At 43.4% G+C, this 20,991-nt stretch overlaps 1 protein-coding gene across 2 annotated transcripts in view; it reads right to left on the bottom strand.

The window, feature by feature from the left end:
* The window catches only part of VIPR1 (vasoactive intestinal peptide receptor 1), a 266,845-nt gene that overhangs the window by 28,774 nt on the left and 217,080 nt on the right, over positions 1 to 20,991 (bottom strand). For both annotated transcript variants that reach the window (XM_075315753.1, XM_075315752.1), the window contains exons 7-9: positions 10,662 to 10,815; positions 4,098 to 4,158; positions 881 to 947 (exon numbers count right to left, since the gene is read on the bottom strand). In XM_075315753.1, coding sequence (XP_075171868.1) covers positions 881 to 947; positions 4,098 to 4,158; positions 10,662 to 10,815 — 282 coding nt within the window. The remainder of the gene's footprint in view (positions 1 to 880; positions 948 to 4,097; positions 4,159 to 10,661; positions 10,816 to 20,991) is intronic.

Genomic DNA, 20,991 nt, shown 5'->3' on the forward strand with positions numbered 1-20,991 from the left:
AGAAAGAGTGGGAGAGAGAGAGAAAGAGTGGAAGAGAGCGAAAGAGTGGGAAAGAGAGAAAGAGTGAGAAAGAGAGAAAGAGTGGGAGAGAGAGAGAGTGGGAAAGAGAGAGAGTGGGAGAGAGAGAAAGAGTGGGAGAGAGAGAAAGAGTGGGAAAGAGAAAGAGTGGAAAAGAGAGAAAGAGTGGGAGAGAGAGAAAGAGTGGGAGAGAGAAAAAGAGTGGGAAAGAGAAAGAGTGGAAAGAGAGAAAAAGAGTGGGAGAGAGAGAAAGAGTGGGAGAGAGAGAAAGAGTGGGAAAGAGAAAGAGTGGAAAAGAGAGAAAGAGTGGGAGAAAGAGAAAGAGTGGGAGAGAGAAAAAGAGTGGGAGAGAGAGAAAGAGTTGGAAAGAGAGAAAAAGAGTGGGAAAGAGAGAAAGAGTGGGAAAGAGAGAGAGTGGGAAAGAGAGAAAGAGTGGGAGAGAGAGAAAGAGTGGGAGAGAGAGAAAGAGTGGGAGAGAGAGAGAGTGGGAAAGAGAAAGAGTGGGAGAGAGAGAAAGAGTGGGAGAGAGAGAGAAAGAGAGAGAGAAAGAGTGGGAGAGAGAGAAAGAGTGGGAGAGAGAGAAAGAGTGGGAGAGAGAGAAAGAGTGGGAAAGAAAGACAGAGAGGGAGAGAGAGGGAAAGTGGCAGATACAAGTCTCTGCAGAGGCCGTCTCTGTCTCTCTCTGTGGTTATTTGCAGAGTGTAAAATACAGAATGATTCCCTGGTGGCTCTTATGGGAGTTTTTCATTAGTTTATTCACCAGAAACCTAAAATTGATTTTCATACACAGTGAGTTAATGAGTTAAGTATAATTATAATGTAGTTTAGAATCGCTTAACAGAAGCAACATAAAATACTTTACCGAAATGGAGATCAAAATGGGCCCTCGGATGACCCACCATATCGGGGATTCAATGGTGTCCCAACACCTGTAAAAAAAACAAACAAAAATCAAGGAGATCAGCACTGGTAAAATCACTGGTATAATGTGTGGAATTGTGAAAATTGGGCACAACAAAGTTTTTTTCCAAAATTTTGATCTATTGCAGAAACGAAGACTGAGAGCCAGGAGGCAAATAGGAAAAAGGATCAAACGTAATGATGTGTAATAAGTTTTCACCTTTCAAGTTGTAAAAAAAGGCAAGCAAAAACAACCCTGTATGTTACATCAGGGAACACAGTCTTTACAGTGAAATATTTTGAGTAATACACGAAACTAAAAACTGTACACACAAAAACAGCGTTAAAACTGTATATGTGAACGTAACACAGCCTTTACAACAAAATATGAAGCCCACACACGACTGAAAACTGTACAAATGAACACAGCCTTTACAGCCAAAAATTGCAAAGACCACATGAAACTAAAAACTGTATATGTGAACTCAGCCTTTACAGCCAAATATGAACAACATACACAACCAAGAACTATATATGTGAACTAAGCCTTTACAGCCAAATATGAAGAACATACACAACCAAGAACTATATATGTGAACACAGCCTTTAGAGCCAAATATGAAGAGCATACACAACCAAGAACTATATATGTGAACACAGCCTTTACAGCCAAATATGAAGAACATACACAACCAAGAACTATATCTGTGAACACAGCTTTTACAGCCAAATATGAAGAACATACACAACCAAGAACTATATTTGTGAACACAGCCTTTACAGCCAAATATAAAGAACATACACAACCAAAAACTATATAAGTGAACACAGCCTTTACAGCCAAATATGAAGAACATACACAACCAAGAACTATATATGTGAACACAGCCTTTACAGCCAAATATGAAGAACATACACAACCAAGAACTATATATGTGAACACAGCCTTTACAGCCAAATATGAAGAACATACACAACCAAGAACTATATATGTGAACACAGCCTTTACAACCAAATATGAAGAACATACACAACCAGAAACTGTATATGTGAACTCAGCATTTACAGTCAAATATTATGAAGAACACGAAGATGTAAAAGATGTATATGTTAACACAGCCTCTACAACCAAATATTATTAAGAAAATATATAACTTAGAACTGTATATGTGAACTCAGCCTTTACGGCCAAATATGAAGAACATACACAACGAAAAACTGTACACATGAACACAGCCTTTACAGTCAAATATCATGAAGAAGACACAAAACTAAAAACTTTATATGTGAACAAAGCCTTTACAATCAAAAATTACGAAGAACACAAAGATGTAAAATCTGTATATGTGAACACAGCCTTTACAGTCAAATATGAAGCACACACACTGGACGCATTAACACAGACTTTACAGTCAAATAGTGAACACATAACACTAAAAGCTGTAAATGTGAACACAGCCAAATAATATAAAGATCATACACACAATATGTATAAGTAAACACAGCCTTTACAGACAAAATTAAACACAGTTAAAAACTGCATGACTAAGTAATCTTATCTGTCAAATACTATAAAAAAAAAAACAGTACGGTAAGTTGAATATTAAAATCTGCACAAGTGAACACAGATATTACAAACAAATATTGTAAAAAAAAACAAAACATAAAAAAAATCTGCCACATCGAAAAATTGCATATAAGAACTCAGCCTTTACAGTCAAATAATATAAAAAACCCATACATAACAAAGTAGGATTTAAAGTGACTTTCCATCACTACAAACTCGGTCAAATCGATGGAGATTGAATTTTTGCACTCACGCCTATCAGTGAGGAGTGTTGTGAATGTCATCCGAGTGGGTGCTGGTGTGGAGCTCCCTCTGGTGGCCAGGCATGGTAATGAAGCTGAGTCTGAATCTGTGACTCAAACAAGTGATGGAATTAATAAGGGTTCCAGGAAGTCCTATTGCAGATCAGCCTAGTGTATTTAGGGGGGCAGTTTCTGCCTGGCGGCCGCCGGTGGTCGCTGTATCCTGCTGCTTCTGAAGATGGCTGGGAGTTTTCCCTTCAGTTTCTCCCATTTATTCTGTGCCTGAATCTACTCCAGATAAGTTTACAAGTTTCTGTGCTTAATTGCTGGAATTGTACTTAAGGGTGTTTCTGCTTATTCCATTTTGTTCTGTGTTTTGGTTTCTTGTATGTGAGAATCTGTCTTTCTGCTTTTGTGAGCAGGGCAGTTCCTCCTGCAAGAAAGGGACCTTGCTCCCTGTTCATTTTTGGATTATTTTCACCTTAGAATATTATTTGTTCTGTGATTTTGTTTCTTCCCATTATATGTCCAGTTCTGTTTAAAGTGTCTGGCACAAGAGTACCTGATATAGTGGGGGAGAGACCGTGTGGTCTTAGATCTTTTTTCTATCAGGAGTTTGGTATTTTTTGCAGGGTTTTTGGCTGCCCGCAAGCAGTTATCTTTCCTGTCCTGTTCTATCTAGTAAGTCGGGCCTCACCTTTGCTAATCTATATTTTCTATCTGTGTATTGTGTTTTCTTACATCACCGTTGCTGCATGTTGGGGGCTTGCTATTTATTTGGGGACTGCTCCGAGGCAAATTAGGATTCCTCATTTTTTATCTTTGAGGTGTAGCAAGTTTCTTCGGCAGTGACGAGGTGTCTAGGTGTATTAGCAACATCGCACTGCTACATCTAGTGTTGTCCGATAGATAGGGGATTGCGGTCAGCTAAGTTTCCAACTACTCTTGTGGTTTTGTTTTTTCCTGATTAATCGGATTTTTTGTGATCGTCCACGGCAACCAGTTCATAACAGAGGAGTGCCGCGCGGCACTTTACTGTTTACACCTCTGTATAGGCACAGCACTGTATTTTTGGTAGTGGCTAAGCTGATCACCAGTGTGCTAGTAGTCAGACCCCCTGAAAGAATATGATATGGATTAACCCATTTAAAGGGAACCCTTCGCCAGTATACAATGAGATTTCCACTTCCAAAGGTCCATTTTTTTTAAACAAAATTGGGATTTTACTGAATTTTCATGTAAAGGGAAGGGCTTGAGGTCTGATTGGTATTTTGGGGGATGGATAAATACGGTGGAATCGTCTCGTCCATAGTCCTGGCGACTGGTACCCTTTAAGTCACACCTCATCAGTACATTTCGGCTTCCCTTACCCATTGTTATCATGATATATCTTGGTGAAGGTCCAGGCGGTGATGAATACGGTCGGGGCTCCTGCGGATGGAAAGAAAAATGTTCAGATGATCAAAGAGAAATTCATTTTGAAAAAAATAATACAGTTCTATGTATTGATTTGATGCCAGGGATAATTTGCGGGAGGTCACCGAGCCGGGTGGGGATCATTCCTGTAGAAATTGAACATATTGATTTGGAAATCCAGACAATTCACGGAACTTAACCATTCTATTCTCTTCCTAATGCCGACAATAGAGGAGGGCGACCTCTTAACTCCGCGCTATTTCGTGGCCTCAGACAATAATTAGGAGATTCATCAATACAGAAGAAGAATAATAGGACCGCACCAATGCTGATGTCTTTTTCCGGTTTAATCTTTATTCCATAAACTTGGTTAAAAGGTGTTGTAAAATCAGCGGGTGGAGGAGACCTGGATGCGGCTCCTCACTATGGACGACGGCCGTTTCGCCTGTAATTAGGCTTCCACGGGTCCACATGTGGGGTAAGATCAGCCCTCCCTAAATAGGGTCATGCATCCAGGTGACCTCCCCGCATATAAAACATGTGAGTGAAGTGTATAATACAATAAAAGGTACTATATATACATATATTTCACGTACCCAAAATTAAAAACAAACATTGTGAATAATACAAAAATCGGACAATATTACAGAGGTATGAGATATTATAATATCCACAAAACTCAATTCATACATGGTTTATATATGTGATAAATTGCCACCTAATTTCATTTATCTGGGATATTTATTCTGTTAATAATCCCACCAATTGTAAAACATATACCATTATTTTACCATGCTCTGTTTTTGCGGAAAAAAAATCCATTACAAAAAGACTGATAAGTCATTGCGGTCATTCATTCCCAATGCGCCCTGTGCTCCATATTTTATAATTAATTTCGCCTCCATTTGCAACAACAGTTTGTGGTGATCCCCTCCTTGCGATGGGAGTGACACCCTTTCCAAACCGGCAAAACTCAGGACATCAGGGCAGCTATTGTGTGATTCACGTACATGTGCTATCAATCTTGGGGATCCTTTTCCTGTCAGAATTGAATTATAGTGCTCCTTGAATCGAACATATAGGCATCTGATAGTTTTTCCTATATAAAATCTCCCACAGGGACACACTATTGCATAGACTACAAATTTTGCCTTGCACGATATAAACTGGTTAACATAATGTGTATGTGCACCAATTTTTACAGACTTGCCGGTCAAACGCAGACTACAAAACCTGCATTGACCACATTTAAAGTTGCCATTGGGGGACAATTTTTCCAACCATGTATTTCTGCTGGTTAATCTATTCTTGACAAGCAAGTCTCTCAAATTGTGGCATCTCCTGTAGGAGATTAATGGCTTAGAAGCCGTCATGTTTTTCAATTCAGGATCCCTCTCTAGGATGTGCCAGTTCTCATTAAGCGTTTTTCTTATGATGTCAAACATAGGTCCGAATTTGAAACTAAAGGTGAACCTATCCTTAGTTTTCTTTTCTTTCCTCTTTTTCACCCCTCCTGCACCGGCTACTGGACAGGGATGATCATCCTCGTTTGTAGATTTTTTAATTTTTTCATATGCTGCATTGATAATAGTATCGGGATAACCCCGTTGTAAAAATCTATTTTTTAATTCAGAAGCCTGTTCCTCAAAGGTCACACTGGTACTGTTTGTCCTTTTTACCCTCAAAAACTGCGAGTACGGTAGGGCAGTTTTTGTGTGCTGCGGGTGGGCGCTTTCATAATGTAACACAGAATTGGAGGCTGTGGGTTTTCCATAAATTTTTGTTACGATCTCTCCATCATTAATCCCAACCTCCACATCCAAAAAACACCACCAACACCATGAACATGTCGTTTACCTCTACCTTTGGAGGCAATTCCATAAGTTTTTTGGATGTGGAGGTTGGGATTAATGATGGAGAGATCGTAACAAAAATTTATGGAAAACCCACAGCCTCCAATTCTGTGTTACATTATGAAAGCGCCCACCCGCAGCACACAAAAACTGCCCTACCGTACTCGCAGTTTTTGAGGGTAAAAAGGACAAACAGTACCAGTGTGACCTTTGAGGAACAGGCTTCTGAATTAAAAAATAGATTTTTACAACGGGGTTATCCCGATACTATTATCAATGCAGCATATGAAAAAATTAAAAAATCTACAAACGAGGATGATCATCCCTGTCCAGTAGCCGGTGCAGGAGGGGTGAAAAAGAGGAAAGAAAAGAAAACTAAGGATAGGTTCACCTTTAGTTTCAAATTCGGACCTATGTTTGACATCATAAGAAAAACGCTTAATGAGAACTGGCACATCCTAGAGAGGGATCCTGAATTGAAAAACATGACGGCTTCTAAGCCATTAATCTCCTACAGGAGATGCCACAATTTGAGAGACTTGCTTGTCAAGAATAGATTAACCAGCAGAAATACATGGTTGGAAAAATTGTCCCCCAATGGCAACTTTAAATGTGGTCAATGCAGGTTTTGTAGTCTGCGTTTGACCGGCAAGTCTGTAAAAATTGGTGCACATACACATTATGTTAACCAGTTTATATCGTGCAAGGCAAAATTTGTAGTCTATGCAATAGTGTGTCCCTGTGGGAGATTTTATATAGGAAAAACTATCAGATGCCTATATGTTCGATTCAAGGAGCACTATAATTCAATTCTGACAGGAAAAGGATCCCCAAGATTGATAGCACATGTACGTGAATCACACAATAGCTGCCCTGATGTCCTGAGTTTTGCCGGTTTGGAAAGGGTGTCACTCCCATCGCAAGGAGGGGATCACCACAAACTGTTGTTGCAAATGGAGGCGAAATTAATTATAAAATATGGAGCACAGGGCGCATTGGGAATGAATGACCGCAATGACTTATCAGTCTTTTTGTAATGGATTTTTTTTCCGCAAAAACAGAGCATGGTAAAATAATGGTATATGTTTTACAATTGGTGGGATTATTAACAGAATAAATATCCCAGATAAATGAAATTAGGTGGCAATTTATCACATATATAAACCATGTATGAATTGATTTTTGTGGATATTATAATATCTCATACCTCTGTAATATTGTCCGATTTTTGTATTATTCACAATGTTTGTTTTTAATTTTGGGTACGTGAAATATATGTATATATAGTACCTTTTATTGTATTATACACTTCACTCACATGTTTTATATGCGGGGAGGTCACCTGGATGCATGACCCTATTTAGGGAGGGCTGATCTTACCCCACATGTGGACCCGTGGAAGCCTAATTACAGGCGAAACGGCCGTCGTCCATAGTGAGGAGCCGCATCCAGGTCTCCTCCACCCGCTGATTTTACAACACCTTTTAACCAAGTTTATGGAATAAAGATTATCCGGAAAAAGACATCAGCATTGGTGCGGTCCTATTATTCTTCTTCTGTATTGATGAATGGAACTGACTGTTGCTGTTTGGACCTGCACGCTGATCCGGCTTCCAACAAGGACGTCTGGTGCTATATTCCTTACCCTCCAGTGATCCCAGGTGTGGTAGGCATACACGGGTGGTGCAGGACTGCGTTCTTTTGGATCCCCAATAATTAGGAGAGTTTAGTTAATTAATTTCCCATCAATTAGGATTCACATGTGTAGAAGGAAAAAAACCTCGAAATTGCCGAGGACCCTCCCTCCCATCTGCCACCCATAATTATACTTCCCAACTGTCCTAGGGTCTCCCGCTAAAAGAAGAGGCTTTCCAGACCCCTGGAAGAGTCAGCCAAAACCTCAAGGAGACCAGCAATTCCGGGAGGTTCCTGTCTCACTGTATTGGGCTCTAAACTCATCAAGTGTCATGGTGGCATCAGACGCAGTTCAGACTACAGACTTTGGTGCTTCTGAGTTGTGTAGACAGGCTCAGGCATCGATCATTAGTGATCGGCTTGCAGGAGTTAATGTCTGCTAGCCTGCTGGTGAACTTTTGGATCATATATTGTGGGAGAGCTATAACAGTTTCTTCCCACCTTTTTAAGATGGAGGAATCTGTCTTCCTATGCTGACTATAGCTTTTGCTAATCTGGTCCGTGTGCTGTTGTGTTCCTGTTGCTGGTGATTTATTGTGTGCTGTGGAAACACTCATCTTGTTATTTCCTCCCTGCTCTTTATTTTCTCCATATCACGTCTTATACACCCATGTGTGCTAGCTGTGTGATAGAGCTTTGGTTTCACAGACTGTCCTTTTCTGCGGGTTCAACCAGTCTGGTCCCGGCCCTCCCCTGGGGTTGGTGAGAGGGTGTATTAGTGAAGGGCTATCCAAAAGCAGGGCAAGGAAGGCGGCCCAGACATCTCCACCATCAGAGGTATCTCTGGGAACAGGGACAGCTAGGTTCCCCTAGCCTAAGGGCAGATTAGGAGCCACGCTCCCTTTTTATCCCCACACCCTATGACAGTTTCTTCATTGGGGAGGCAGTGAGTGTAGCACTGAGAGGTACAGGGGGGGGGGTCATGATTTCAGTTAAGTGGAGCGACAGGTGCCAAAAAACACACAGCCACTTATGGATCTTGAAAAGCTGGCAAGTATGTTTATAACAAGGCTGTCTTATTTGGCAAATGGGTGTGGCTTCTACATCTGCTCCTCCTATAGACACACCCCTGAGTAATGTATAACCAATGAGAACACTGCTTACATGAACCCAAAAATGGGAAATTATTGCTAAATAACAGGAGCCCAAGAGGAAGGAGCCCGGCCGGGATGTCCTCATCGCTTCGGCTAGTACATAGCAAACATTTCTGCTTTTTTTGGGGGAATGTATAGCTAGGGTATTTTCGCAAAGTGATTTTTTTCATGCAGATTTAAAGTTTATTACCAAAAAATCAAGTTATTCCCTACTCATTGGATAAGGGATTACTTGCAGATTGTTAGGAGGCTCGGGGGTCGAGCAATGGGACCCACACCATCCCCAGAGTCTTTGTAGCCTCAATCTGAAAGTAGCGGAGGAAAACAAGTGTGGCCTCTGCTCCATTCATTGTCTAGGGGACTGTCAAGTCCAGGGCTCTGCTATATACAACAGTCCCCTAGACAATGAAAGGGGCAGAGGATGAACTTTTGCACCTTTCAGGATGAACTCCAGAGCTGCTGTTTCAGTAATCCAATATCAGAATATCTCGGGTTCCTTGGGGGCGGACCCCAAATGATTTTTTTTAATGACAGATTAAAATCTGCAGCAAATAAGAAAAGAAAAAAAACAAACATACCCTAGCTATGTTTTTTGACAGAAATTTTGGCAACCTATTAACCGAAGTGATGAGGCCAACCCCGGCTGCGCTCCTGACGCTCTGGGTCATAGGACAAGGGAATAACTTGATTTTTAGGAATAACCTTTTAACATAAATTCTGCACATACTTCCAAGTGAAGTGACATATCCTATGAATGTGAATGAGGTTTAAAAAATCCCATTCGGCTATGAGCACACAGTGCGTTTTTCGCAGCGTTTTTGCGCGTTTTTCGGGTGCGTTTTTGGCCTCAAAACTGCATGACTTTCCTTCCCCAGCAAAGTCTATGAGTTTTCATTTTTGCTGTTCGAACACAACTTTTTTTTTAAGCTGCGTTTTTGAGCTTAAAAAAAAAAAATGGACATGTCAATTCTTTCCTGCGTTTTTCTGCGTTTTCCCCCCATGCAATGCATTAGAAAAATGCAGAAAAACGCAGAGATCAAAAACGCAGCAAAATACAGCCAAAAACGCACTAAAACAAGGTAAAAACGAATGCGTTTTTTGCCGCTTTTTTTGCCGCGGGTGCGTTTTTAGCGGCCAAAAACGCAGCGTCAAAAAAACACAGCATGTGCACATAGCCTTCAAATGTATCACATTGTGGATTTTTGTGCTATTGTCTGTAGCAGAAATGAGCCGATTGCTTCTCATTTCTTCCAAATTCAGCATGGAAAATGCAAGAATCAGCCCCTTTCAGCAATAATGGAGTTAATCCAGGTGCGGATCGAAGACAACATCACATCTAAACGTCGTCCACCTGAACTCACACAATCTGCTGCTAACACTTCATAGCATTTCAAGCTAAGCACAATGTCAGAAACGCGTTAGTCTTCTCTGGATTTTAATCCAGAAAAAAAAAAATAATGAAAAAATAAAAAACAAAGAACTATGAAAACAATAAAATATCAAAACCAAAATATATTCCATATATGTAATTTGTTACATTTTGTTCGTATACTTTGGTGATCACGGGATTAGTACTAATTAATTTACCAATAACGTTGTCGTTTCCATTATTCCGAGAAGCCTCTGAACCATTACTGTGGAAATGTTATTACTGTGGAGTTGAGGTCATGACAGATTCACAAGTAGCAGTGTGTTATTTCCAATCCGGGGATGTAGGGGGTGCAGGGGGGCTTCGTTTAGGATGGTCTGAAGCCTAGAAGGCTCTTATGGCTGACCGATATCTGATCATTTTGGGGAATTCTACTCAAAAAAGTCAAAATTTTTCAATATTCCAAAATTTCCCCGGACAGTATAAGGATAAGATTATGCAGCTTACCCCATCCGATCAAGATGTACCACCAGAAATACTTCCTTTCCGAGAAGAAAGAGATGACCAGTAGGGTATGAAGGTAGAGACCTTCCACCAGAAGCCAGAAGAAGTTGGCCATGATGCAGTATTGGAAGAAGACCATCGCGGCTTTACATCCAGCCTGGAAATGAGATATAAAACAAGATCAAAAATCCAAAATGATAAGAAAAGCAGAATTACATTCCAAAGCTACAAATGTGTGGCCATACTGGACCCCGGTAGTCCACTCCGATCAATCCACCATTCTGGTGGAGATACTGCCTCAAAAATTCTATGTTTGGATGTCAATTGTTCTTCCCGATTCCCCCACACACACTGGGCTTGGAAAGTAGAGAAGCCATTACCAGACACCACCCTCAAGGAAAACCAATTGGACACGATTAAATCCAGCAAGCCCGACCATTCCTGTTTCCAACATCTGATGATGGAGATAGTCAGGACAGCATACACATTAGGTGGGTTGGAAGGTTTGGCTATCTTTCTACATATGTGTATGGGAACCTGAGTAATGGTCAACCAGGATTATCTGGTAGATACAGAAAATGCAATTGTAACACTTGCGGCCAATGTAGGGGCAGCGAGTGGGATTAGTGGACCCATTGGACCACAGGGGGGACCCCGGGCTTACCCCTTAGTAGGAAGGCTTAACTAAGCGGCCATCACAAGGCAGATGCCAGGCACCACTCCCAGGGCAGTGACCAGGACTATGGCAGCTGACCGCCAAAACAAGTGATGGACTCAAGCACAGGTGAGATGACTGAGGCAGGCAAGTACGGACAAGAATGGTGGGCACATTAGGGACAGATAGGTATAGGAAGGCAGGTGTACAAGGTGACAGACACAGGGAAAACGGGACAGGAGCTCAAGACCTGACAACTAACTAGCTCGGAGACTGACTAACTAAGGTGTTGTGCAGGCACCTCCCCTAATAGGAGGATGCCTTAAATACATAGTGCCTCTAAGCCACAGACTATGAGGGATTTCCTGCAAATGGCACGCCAGCCCTTTAAGAGGAGTGCTAGAGTGCACGCACCTTCGGTGCACTCCTGGGAATCCTGTGTGGCGTGTACAGGGCTTGGGAGGGAAGGAGGCAGCAGCATATGTGGGAGGTCGTCCGGCAAAGGGGGAGTATGGCGCCCGGCCAGGACGCCGACTATATACAGTAACTGATTGTGTCTTGGAAGATTTATACAATTTCTTTTCACACCTTCGAAAGAATATTCTGGGAGACCACCAACTGCCCAACGAGGACACTCCAGAATAAGTCCACTCTTCTGGACTCCTTTGACTGTGACATGAGAGAAATTGACTTATTAGGTTTGGGAGCAAGGACTATAGTAGGTAACCAACACAAAAGTTATGACTCTATGGGCAAATGTGGCCGTTCTTTAATGTCTGTCCCAATATGTATCCTCAATCAGGACTTTTATCATGAGACCATCTGTAGGAGCCCTCAAAAAGTGCATTTGTACCTGCTAAATACCCCCAAACCCAATCGTCTGATCATTGTCAGTTCTGTATGTAAGTTGTGATATACAAAGCCTTGGTCGAAAACAAAAAAATTGCTCTCAGAAGCCCCTATAGACCCCATGGAAGGATTTTTTTTTTCATGTAATCATGAAAGTGTCCAGAATGAGGCGCTGTACGAGTTTACGAACATAATTTGAGATATTGTAAAATAAATGTCTCCAGCTATAAACACAGATTATCGGGATTAGTATTTTAGTGGCTAAATTATCTTTTCGACCATTATTCATCTTCACCTTCTTTAAACCATGTCAAGTCCCCAAAAAATGTCATGTGTCATTTATCTTTTTAGAAGAAGCGGTCCTATGTGTGCACATGAATAAAAACAGTATTTTATGGTCACGATATGACTTGTATTTTGCATTTTTCGCTCTGCAGGCTCGGTCTTTAATTTTCAGTTGTCTCTGAGCTGGTGGGTGCAGACTGGCTGCTATGATGTCCCCCATACACAGCACACACAGAAATGACGGATTCCTGCACTCCAATTCACACATGTTTACAAACAACAGAGGGTATATAGGGCTTTATAAAGTAGTATTGAGCTGTACAACTGTGAATCCAGCTCTGTTGTGAGATATAACACTTACTAGAACCAGCAGCATAGAGGACCTCATACAAGAGTACTGAACAGTGTAGCTGGGAATCCTCTAAGAAGAGATAAAACACTTACTAGAACCAGCAGCAGAGAGGACCTTATACAAGAGTACTGAGCAGTATAGCTGCGAATCCTCCGATTAGATATAACACTTACCATAACCAGCAGCATAGAGGACCTTATACAGGAGTAATGAGCAGTATAGCTGGGAATCCTCTGAGAAGAGATGAAACACTTACTAGAACCAGCAGCATAGAGGACCTTATACAAGACTATTGAGCAGTGCAGCTGGGAATCCTCTAAGAAGAGATGAAACACTTACTAGAACCAGCAGCATAGAGGACCTTATACAAGACTATTGAGCAGTGTAGCTGGGAATCCTCTAAGAAGAGATGAAACACTTACTAGAACCAGCAGCATAGAGGACCTTATACAAGAGTACTGAGCAGTGCAGCTGGGAATCCTCTAAGAGATAAAACACTTACTAGAACCAGCAGCATAGAGGACCTTATACAAGAGTACTGAGCAGTGTAGCTGGGAATCCTCTAAGAAGAGATAAAACACTTACTAGAACCAGCAGCATAGAAGGCCTTATACAAGAGTACTGGGCAGTGTAGCTGGGAATCCTCTAAGAAGAGATAAAACACTTACTAGAACCAGCAGCATAGAGGACCTTATACAAGAGTACTGATCAGTGTAGCTGGGAATCCTCTAAGAAGAGATAAAACACTTACTAGAACCAGCAGTAGAGAAGACCTTATACAAGAGTACTGGGCAGTGTAGCTGGGAAACCTCTGAGAAGAGATATAACACTTACTAGAACCAGCAGCATAGAGGACCTCATACAAGAGTACTGAGCAGTGTAGCTGGGAATCCTCTAAGAAGAGATAAAACACTTACTAGAACCAGCAGCATAGAAGGCCTTATACAGGAGTAATGAGCAGTGTAGCTGGGAAACCTCTGAGAAGAGATATAACACTTACTAGAACCAGCAGTAGAGAAGACCTTATACAAGAGTACTGAGCAGTGTAGCTGGGAAACCTCTGAGAAGAGATATAACACTTACTAGAACCAGCAGTAGAGAGGACCTTATACAAGAGTACTGGGCAGTGTAGCTGGGAATCCTCCTGTCATGATTCGCCTCCCTATCCACATGGCTAGGGGGCGGAGCCTTCTCTCGGGCCTCACTTCCGGCCCCTGGATGCCTTAACAGCTGACACTTCCAGTGAACCAGCGCCGGCTATAAGCTTAGCTCTGCTTTGCCTGTGATTGCTGGTCCTGTGAGTGATATCCTGATCTGTCTGTTCCTGTGCCCCAGTGCCCTTGTCTGTGTTCCGTCCCCTGGTTGTCCCTCCTGTCCTGTGTCCCCCCTCCTATTTCCCCACTCGGTTGCTTCCTCCGGTACTGACCTTAGCCTGACTTTGACTTCGCTTCTGCTCGCTCCTCCGGTCCTGCTTCTGCCCGTACGGTGTTTGACCCAGCCTGCCTGACTATTCCTCGCATGCTCTGCAGTTCTGCCTCTCAGCTGTGCTGATTAGGCAGTGTATGAGAACACTGTGCATTTCCTTCCTGGTTCTCATTGCTCTGTGTAGTGTTGTCTGCTGCAGAGCTCTGGCTCCCCCTGGTGGCACCATTACACCTCCAAGAAGAGATATAACACTTACTAGAACCAGCAGCATAGAGGACCTTATACAGGAGTAATGAGCAGTGTAGCTGGGAATCCTCTAAGAAGAGATAAAACACTTACTAGAACCAGCAGCATAGAGGACCTTATACAAGAGTACTGATCAGTGTAGCTGGGAATCCTCCAAGAAAAGATAAAACACTTACTAGAACCAGCAGTAGAGAAGACCTTATACAAGAGTACTGGGCAGTGTAGCTGGGAATCCTCTAAGAAGAGATAAAACACTTACTAGAACCAGCAGTAGAGAAGACCTTATACAAGAGTACTGGGCAGTGTAGCTGGGAATCCTCTGAGAAGAGATGAAACACTTACTAGAACCAGCAGCATAGAGGACCTTATACAAGAGTACTGAGCAGTGTAGCTGGGAATTCTCCAAGAAGAGATATAACACTTACTAGAACCAGCAGCATAGAGGACCTTATACAAGAGTACTGAGCAGTGTAGCTGGGAATCCTCTAAGAAGAGATAAAACACTTACTAGAACCAGCAGCATAGAGGACCTTATACAAAAGAGTACTAAGCAGTGTAGCTGGGAATCCTCTAAGAAGAGATAAAACACTTACTAGAACCAGCAGCATAGAGGACCTTATACAAGAGTACTGGGCAGTGTAGCTGGGAATCCTCCGAGAAGAGATAAAACACTTACTAGAACCAGCAGCATAGAGGACCTTATACAAGAGTACTGATCAGTGTAGCTGGGAATCCTCTAAGAAGAGATAAAACACTTACTAGAACCAGCAGTAGAGAAGACCTTATACAAGAGTACTGGGCAGTGTAGCTGGGAATCCTCTGAGAAGAGATGAAACACTTACTAGAACCAGCAGCATAGAGGACCTTATACAAGAGTACTGAGCAGTGTAGCTGGGAATTCTCCAAGAAGAGATATAACACTTACTAGAACCAGCAGCATAGAGGACCTTATACAAGAGTACTGAGCAGTGTAGCTGGGAATCCTCTAAGAAGAGATAAAACACTTACTAGAACCAGCAGCATAGAGGACCTTATACAAAAGAGTACTAAGCAGTGTAGCTGGGAATCCTCCGAGAAGAGATAAAACACTTACTAGAAAGCAGGAGTCATGATCTGAATGTGTCCCACTTTGCTCCTTGCTCCCCCAATACCCTCCGCAAAGACAATAGGCAGCTATAATCTGATCCCTCAGTGATCTGGCCGTCTACCTTGTCTTGAGCAAGACAGACTTTAGCTCTTTTTTAGCATGCATATGTCACTATTGCATACCCTGGTGGTGCTGTAAGATCCCAAAAAATGGGGGACAATTTCTAGATTTGGGAGAAAAAGAAGTTGACAAAAAACAAAGGCTGCAGAGAGGGGAGCCCGGCTGCTGTCTACGTGTCTGCACCACGAATGTGAACACCTCAATGTATGTAACTGGATAAATCCAAATGAATGTAGACGTTTGTCTGACAATATTCTCACATTGAAATCGCTACATTTCTATCTCTCAAATGTCGTTCCACTTAATTTGAATACCCAGCGGAGAATATTTCATTAGATTAAGCAGATGTAAATCTTGTTCGTGCTGCAGTCATTAAGCCGTGGGTGGAGACCGGCAAAAACAGCGGCTTTCGAAGAAACTATTAAAATATAATCAAGCTAATTACTTTAGTAATGTCACTGTGACTGCCCGGAAGAGCCGATCCCCGCACTCTGGACACTCGGATAAAGACGTTATAGGAAGCTAATTATAATGGTGTACGGAGAACATGCTCCAGATACTCCCTGTTACAGTAAGGATCCTATATAGTAACAACTCATAGCTGTTATCAGCAGAGATGAGCCAAACTGTTCGGTTCACATTCGCCAATTTCAGCTCCGGTACGAGCCTTGGCTGGATCGTTTGGGCTCGGCTTACTAAACACTTTGCTCAAACGTTGGCAATGTTTGGTAAGTGTTCGTTTGCAGAAACCCCACTCCCGGCCCCATCACAGCCATGTCAAGGAAGCGAAAAGGTTAAATCACAACATATTCCCCAAGATAAAGCCTGACAGCTGGGGGCTGGTATTCTCAGGCTGGGGAAACCCGAGCTTATTGGGCCCCCTCAGACTTAAACCAGCAGCCTGCAGTCACCCAGAATTGTCGCATCAATTAGATGCAACAATCCCAGCACTTTACCAAGCTCTTCCCAATTGCCTTGGTGAGGTGTCCCCCATTACTAATGTGAGAGTAAATAGACACAAACCCCGAAAAAATCCTTTATTTGAAATAAAATACAAGAACCCACAACCCACCTTCTTTCACCACTTTATTAACCCCAAAAAGACCCAGGGCCAACGTAATCCACATGAGGTCCCACAATTCCAGCTCTGCTACCTGTGAAGGCACAGCGTGTGGCCATAGAACAATGACTGCTAGCTGTGGACTTTAGGCAGAGACTGAGCCCAAAAGATGCAGATTTGGTGCTAACATTTTTACACCATATTCCTGCACTCAATCTACACCTCCTGGCAAAAAAAATTGCATCAGTATAGCATATTACTACATGCGGGAGTGATGTTTTTTTTTGCCAGGAGGTGTAAATTGGGTGCAGGAATATGATGTAGAAATTTCAGCTCCAAATCTGCATCTCTTGGGCTCAGTTTTCTGCCAGGAGATGCAGGTCTGTGAACTCATTGAGAGTTCATTGAGGTCCCCTGATATCGGTTTACCTGCGGTCACAGGTGGAGGAATGTGAAAACTTCCAGCTGTGGCCACACCTAACCTTTGTTCACTGCAGCTCAGTCTCTCCCTCAAGTTTCAGCAGGCGATAATGTTTTATGGCTGCGCGCTGTCAGTTCAGATGTAGCAGAGCTGGAATCGTTGTGGGACCTCGTTTGGATTACATCGGACCTGGGTCTTTTGGGGGTTAATAAAGTGGTGAAAGAAGGTGGGTTGTGAATTTTTGTATTTTATTTCAAATAAAGGATTTTTTCGATGTTTGTGTTTATTTCTTTTCACTTACTGATTAGTAATGAGGTGTACCTCATAGACGCCTCCCATTACTAATCCAGGGCTTAGTGGCAGCTGTGAACTGACATTAACTCCTTATTACCTCAATTGCCACTGTACCAAGTCAATCGGGAATAGCAGGGTAAAGTGCTGGGACTGTCACATCTAACGGATGTAACAATCCTAGGTGACTGCAAGCTGCTCTTTTTAGGCAGGGGTGGGCCAATAGGCATGGTTCTCCCCAGCCTGAGAATATCAGCTTGCAGCTGTCGGGCTTTGTCATGCCTGGGTAGCAAAATTATGGGGACCACACACCGTTTTTTAAAATTATTTAAAGAATTTAAAAAACAGCCTCCTGCAGTTCCTCTCATTTCAATATACAGCCAAGATAAGTGAATGGCTGGGGGATGCAGTCTGTAGCTGTATGCTTTACCTGAGCTGGTGTCAATATATGTCAATATAATTTTATTTATTTATTTTATACCACAATATAGACCCAGAGACAGGGTCTGTGATTCCAACCAATCACAGATGCTGTCTGGTGTGGGGTCTGACTGCAGGCAATCAGAGTCACCAGTGGGCGAGGAAAGCAGTGAATATGGATGAGGGATTATCAGCGGCCCCGGAAGTACAGCTGCGGGAGCAGTTACAACACATAAGTTTGGTCTGCCATTGAATTCAATGGGCTCCACATGTTCTACACAGTAGTAACTCATGGCTGTTACCAGTCTACATGCTCCAGATATTCCCTGTTACAGTAAGGTTTCTACAGTGTAACACCTCATGGCTGGTATCTGTCTACTTGCTCTGGGTTTTCCCTATTACAGTAACTATCCACTTTCTCAATTCATAAGTTTCCCAAAACCAGAAACATGAAAGTTAATTTAAAAGTCTTCACATAATGCAAAACTGAATTCATCTTTCTCAATATTGTCTCAGAAGGTGGACAGGTCTGATACAGTGCACACTTGACTTTCACGATCACCCTCATGACAGTGACCAAAATATGTGGAAGACTGATCAAGTGAAAATGAACGAGACTAGACACAGGCTCCCACTGCATCCTACAAATGTATTAGTGTCAAATTAATTTGTAATGCTTCGAAACGGCATTTGGGTGTAAATTACTTTTGTTCTTTAAGGTTACTTAAAACATACTTACTGTAACGCCTGCCTGGATCCACAGACTCAGACGGGCTGTAATGGACAGACTAGAGGGAAGCCACTCACCAAGCAGGACCCCCAGAACCCTGAAACTCTAGGGATTTGGAATTACACAGGGCCCTGGAGATCACTACCTGTGGAAGGCTGCAGTCCCATGAGAGTAGTCATCAGGCAGGGTCAAACCAGGAATTGCGGAACAGGGACAGAATCAGCAGGCAAGGATGTAATCAGAAAACGTAGCAGAGGTCAAATCCGGATCGGGTAGCGAGGTACAAAAACAGCAGGCAAAAGGGTAGTCAGAAAACACGCAGAAGTCAGCACACAGGAATCTCAAAATAGAATAGGGTGGACCAGGAGCCAGAATATCAGAACTATCTCTGGCAGAGGTCAGCAGACAGGAGGGGAACTAAGAAGGGTGTGGTGTCTTACCATTGGCTGTAGCTGAACGCTGGCAACTTCAGCTGGAAGACACACGCCACCCATAGTCAGCCAGTGGTACTGCAGATCCAAAGATAACCCAGCCCAGTGGATGATCGGAGCCTGCGCCCACCAATGCTGCTGGCATCGACTCCTCTCCCATCACCAGCACCATCCACGGCAGGAACACGGCGTCGCCTGACGATCGGAGCAGAAGTCGCTGGAGCAGACTCCGGTGGCGACGTAACACTTAGGCGGGCTTTGCACACTGCGACATCGCAGGTGCGATGTCGGTGGGGTCAAATTGAAAATGACGCACTTCCGGCATCGCATGCGACATCGCAGTGTGTAAAGCCTAGATGATAAGATTAACGAGCGCAAAAGCGTCGTTATCGTATCATCGGTGCAGCGTCGGCGTAATCCATGATTACGCTGACGCGACGGTCCGATGTTGTTCCTCGCTCCTGCGGCAGCACACATCGCTGTGTGTGAAGCCGCAGGAGCGAGGAACATCTCCTACCGGCCTCACTGCGGCTTCCGTAGGATATGCGGAAGGAAAGAGATGGGCAGGATGTTTACATCCTGCTCATCTCCGCCCCTCCGCTCCGATTGGCCGCCTGCCGTGTGACGTCACAGTGACGCCGCACGACCCGCCCCCTTAACAAGGAGGCGGGCCGCCGGCCACAGGGACGTCGCACGGCAGGTGAGTGTGTGTGTGAAGCTGGCGTAGTGATAATTTTCGCTACGCCAGCTATCACCACATATCGCTGCTGCGACGGGGGCGGGCACTATCGCACTCGGCATCGCAGCATCGGGCTGCGATGTCGCAGTGTGCAAAGCCCGCCTTACACTCAAATATGACTAACTTAAATGCCAAACTGAAAAGCAAGTGGACTGGCCATGGGGTCCCACCTCACCCCATATAAGTATTAGCACCAAATTAGGCTGTAGTGCTTTGAAATGGAATTTGAGTGTAAATTACTTTTGCTCTTGGAGGTTACTGAAAATGCTTAAACTCCAAGGCAGTGTGGGAATAGTGCAATCTTAGTTGACATAATACTGCAACGTCCTGGATCAGAGCTAGTGCCGATCCAGGCTGCTTAAACTCTTAGGGAGTAGAGGGTCTTTATTGTGGTCACAGACTTATAAGAATATCTATAACAAATGTGGATAATGCATCTTTGAGAACGGTGTGTGACTTCTTGGGCAGAGTCTTGTTGTGCCGCAGCATATTTCCCTTTACGCCCCTTTTTATTGTCCTCCATAAAGTGATTCATTGCCAGATACTGGATTTGTTTAATGGTTGCCTTTTGTACAGTGACCTTTGGCAATAAAGTTCTATCTCAGCTACTGGATATTATTAGTGGTGTCAGGTTTACATTTCGACACTTTGTACGTTGCATGATGTCAGATAGGTCAAAAATTTCTACTACTGTATACTTCCATAAAATAAAACATATTACGTATTATATACAATTGTAGCACTGGTGTTCCTGCATTCCTCGCTCTGCTTCCCGCAGGGACGCATACCTACTCACTGCCACGGCCGGCTCCCTTCTTGCTGCCCAGCGTCCCTGTACTCCTCCACGTGGGTGCCTCCTAATTCCGCCTCCCGGGGCCTTCAAGAGTGCTCCTAGTGCACGCGCACCGCTGCCCTTTTCTTAAAGGGCCAGCGTGCCACTCCCTATTGCTGAGACACATTGGGTACTTAGGGTACTCTCCCACTTGGTGACGTGCCTGATCAATGCCCTAGTTTAGCTAGTTATTGTTCTGTGCTCTAGCTAGCTAGTTGCCTGGTCCCCTTGTCTGTCCTGCCCTGTTGGTGCTAGAGACTCTGCCTGTCTATCCTGGCCATGTCATCCGCCTCAGCCACGCCAGTGGTCCCAGGCTTGCTAGATACTCTGCCAGTCAGTCCTAGCCGTGCCATCTGCATCAGCCATTCCGGAGGTCCCAGCCTCGCTAGA

Source organism: Anomaloglossus baeobatrachus, chromosome 6, assembly GCF_048569485.1.
Source record: "Anomaloglossus baeobatrachus isolate aAnoBae1 chromosome 6, aAnoBae1.hap1, whole genome shotgun sequence".
Classification (NCBI taxonomy): Eukaryota; Metazoa; Chordata; class Amphibia; order Anura; family Aromobatidae; genus Anomaloglossus; species Anomaloglossus baeobatrachus.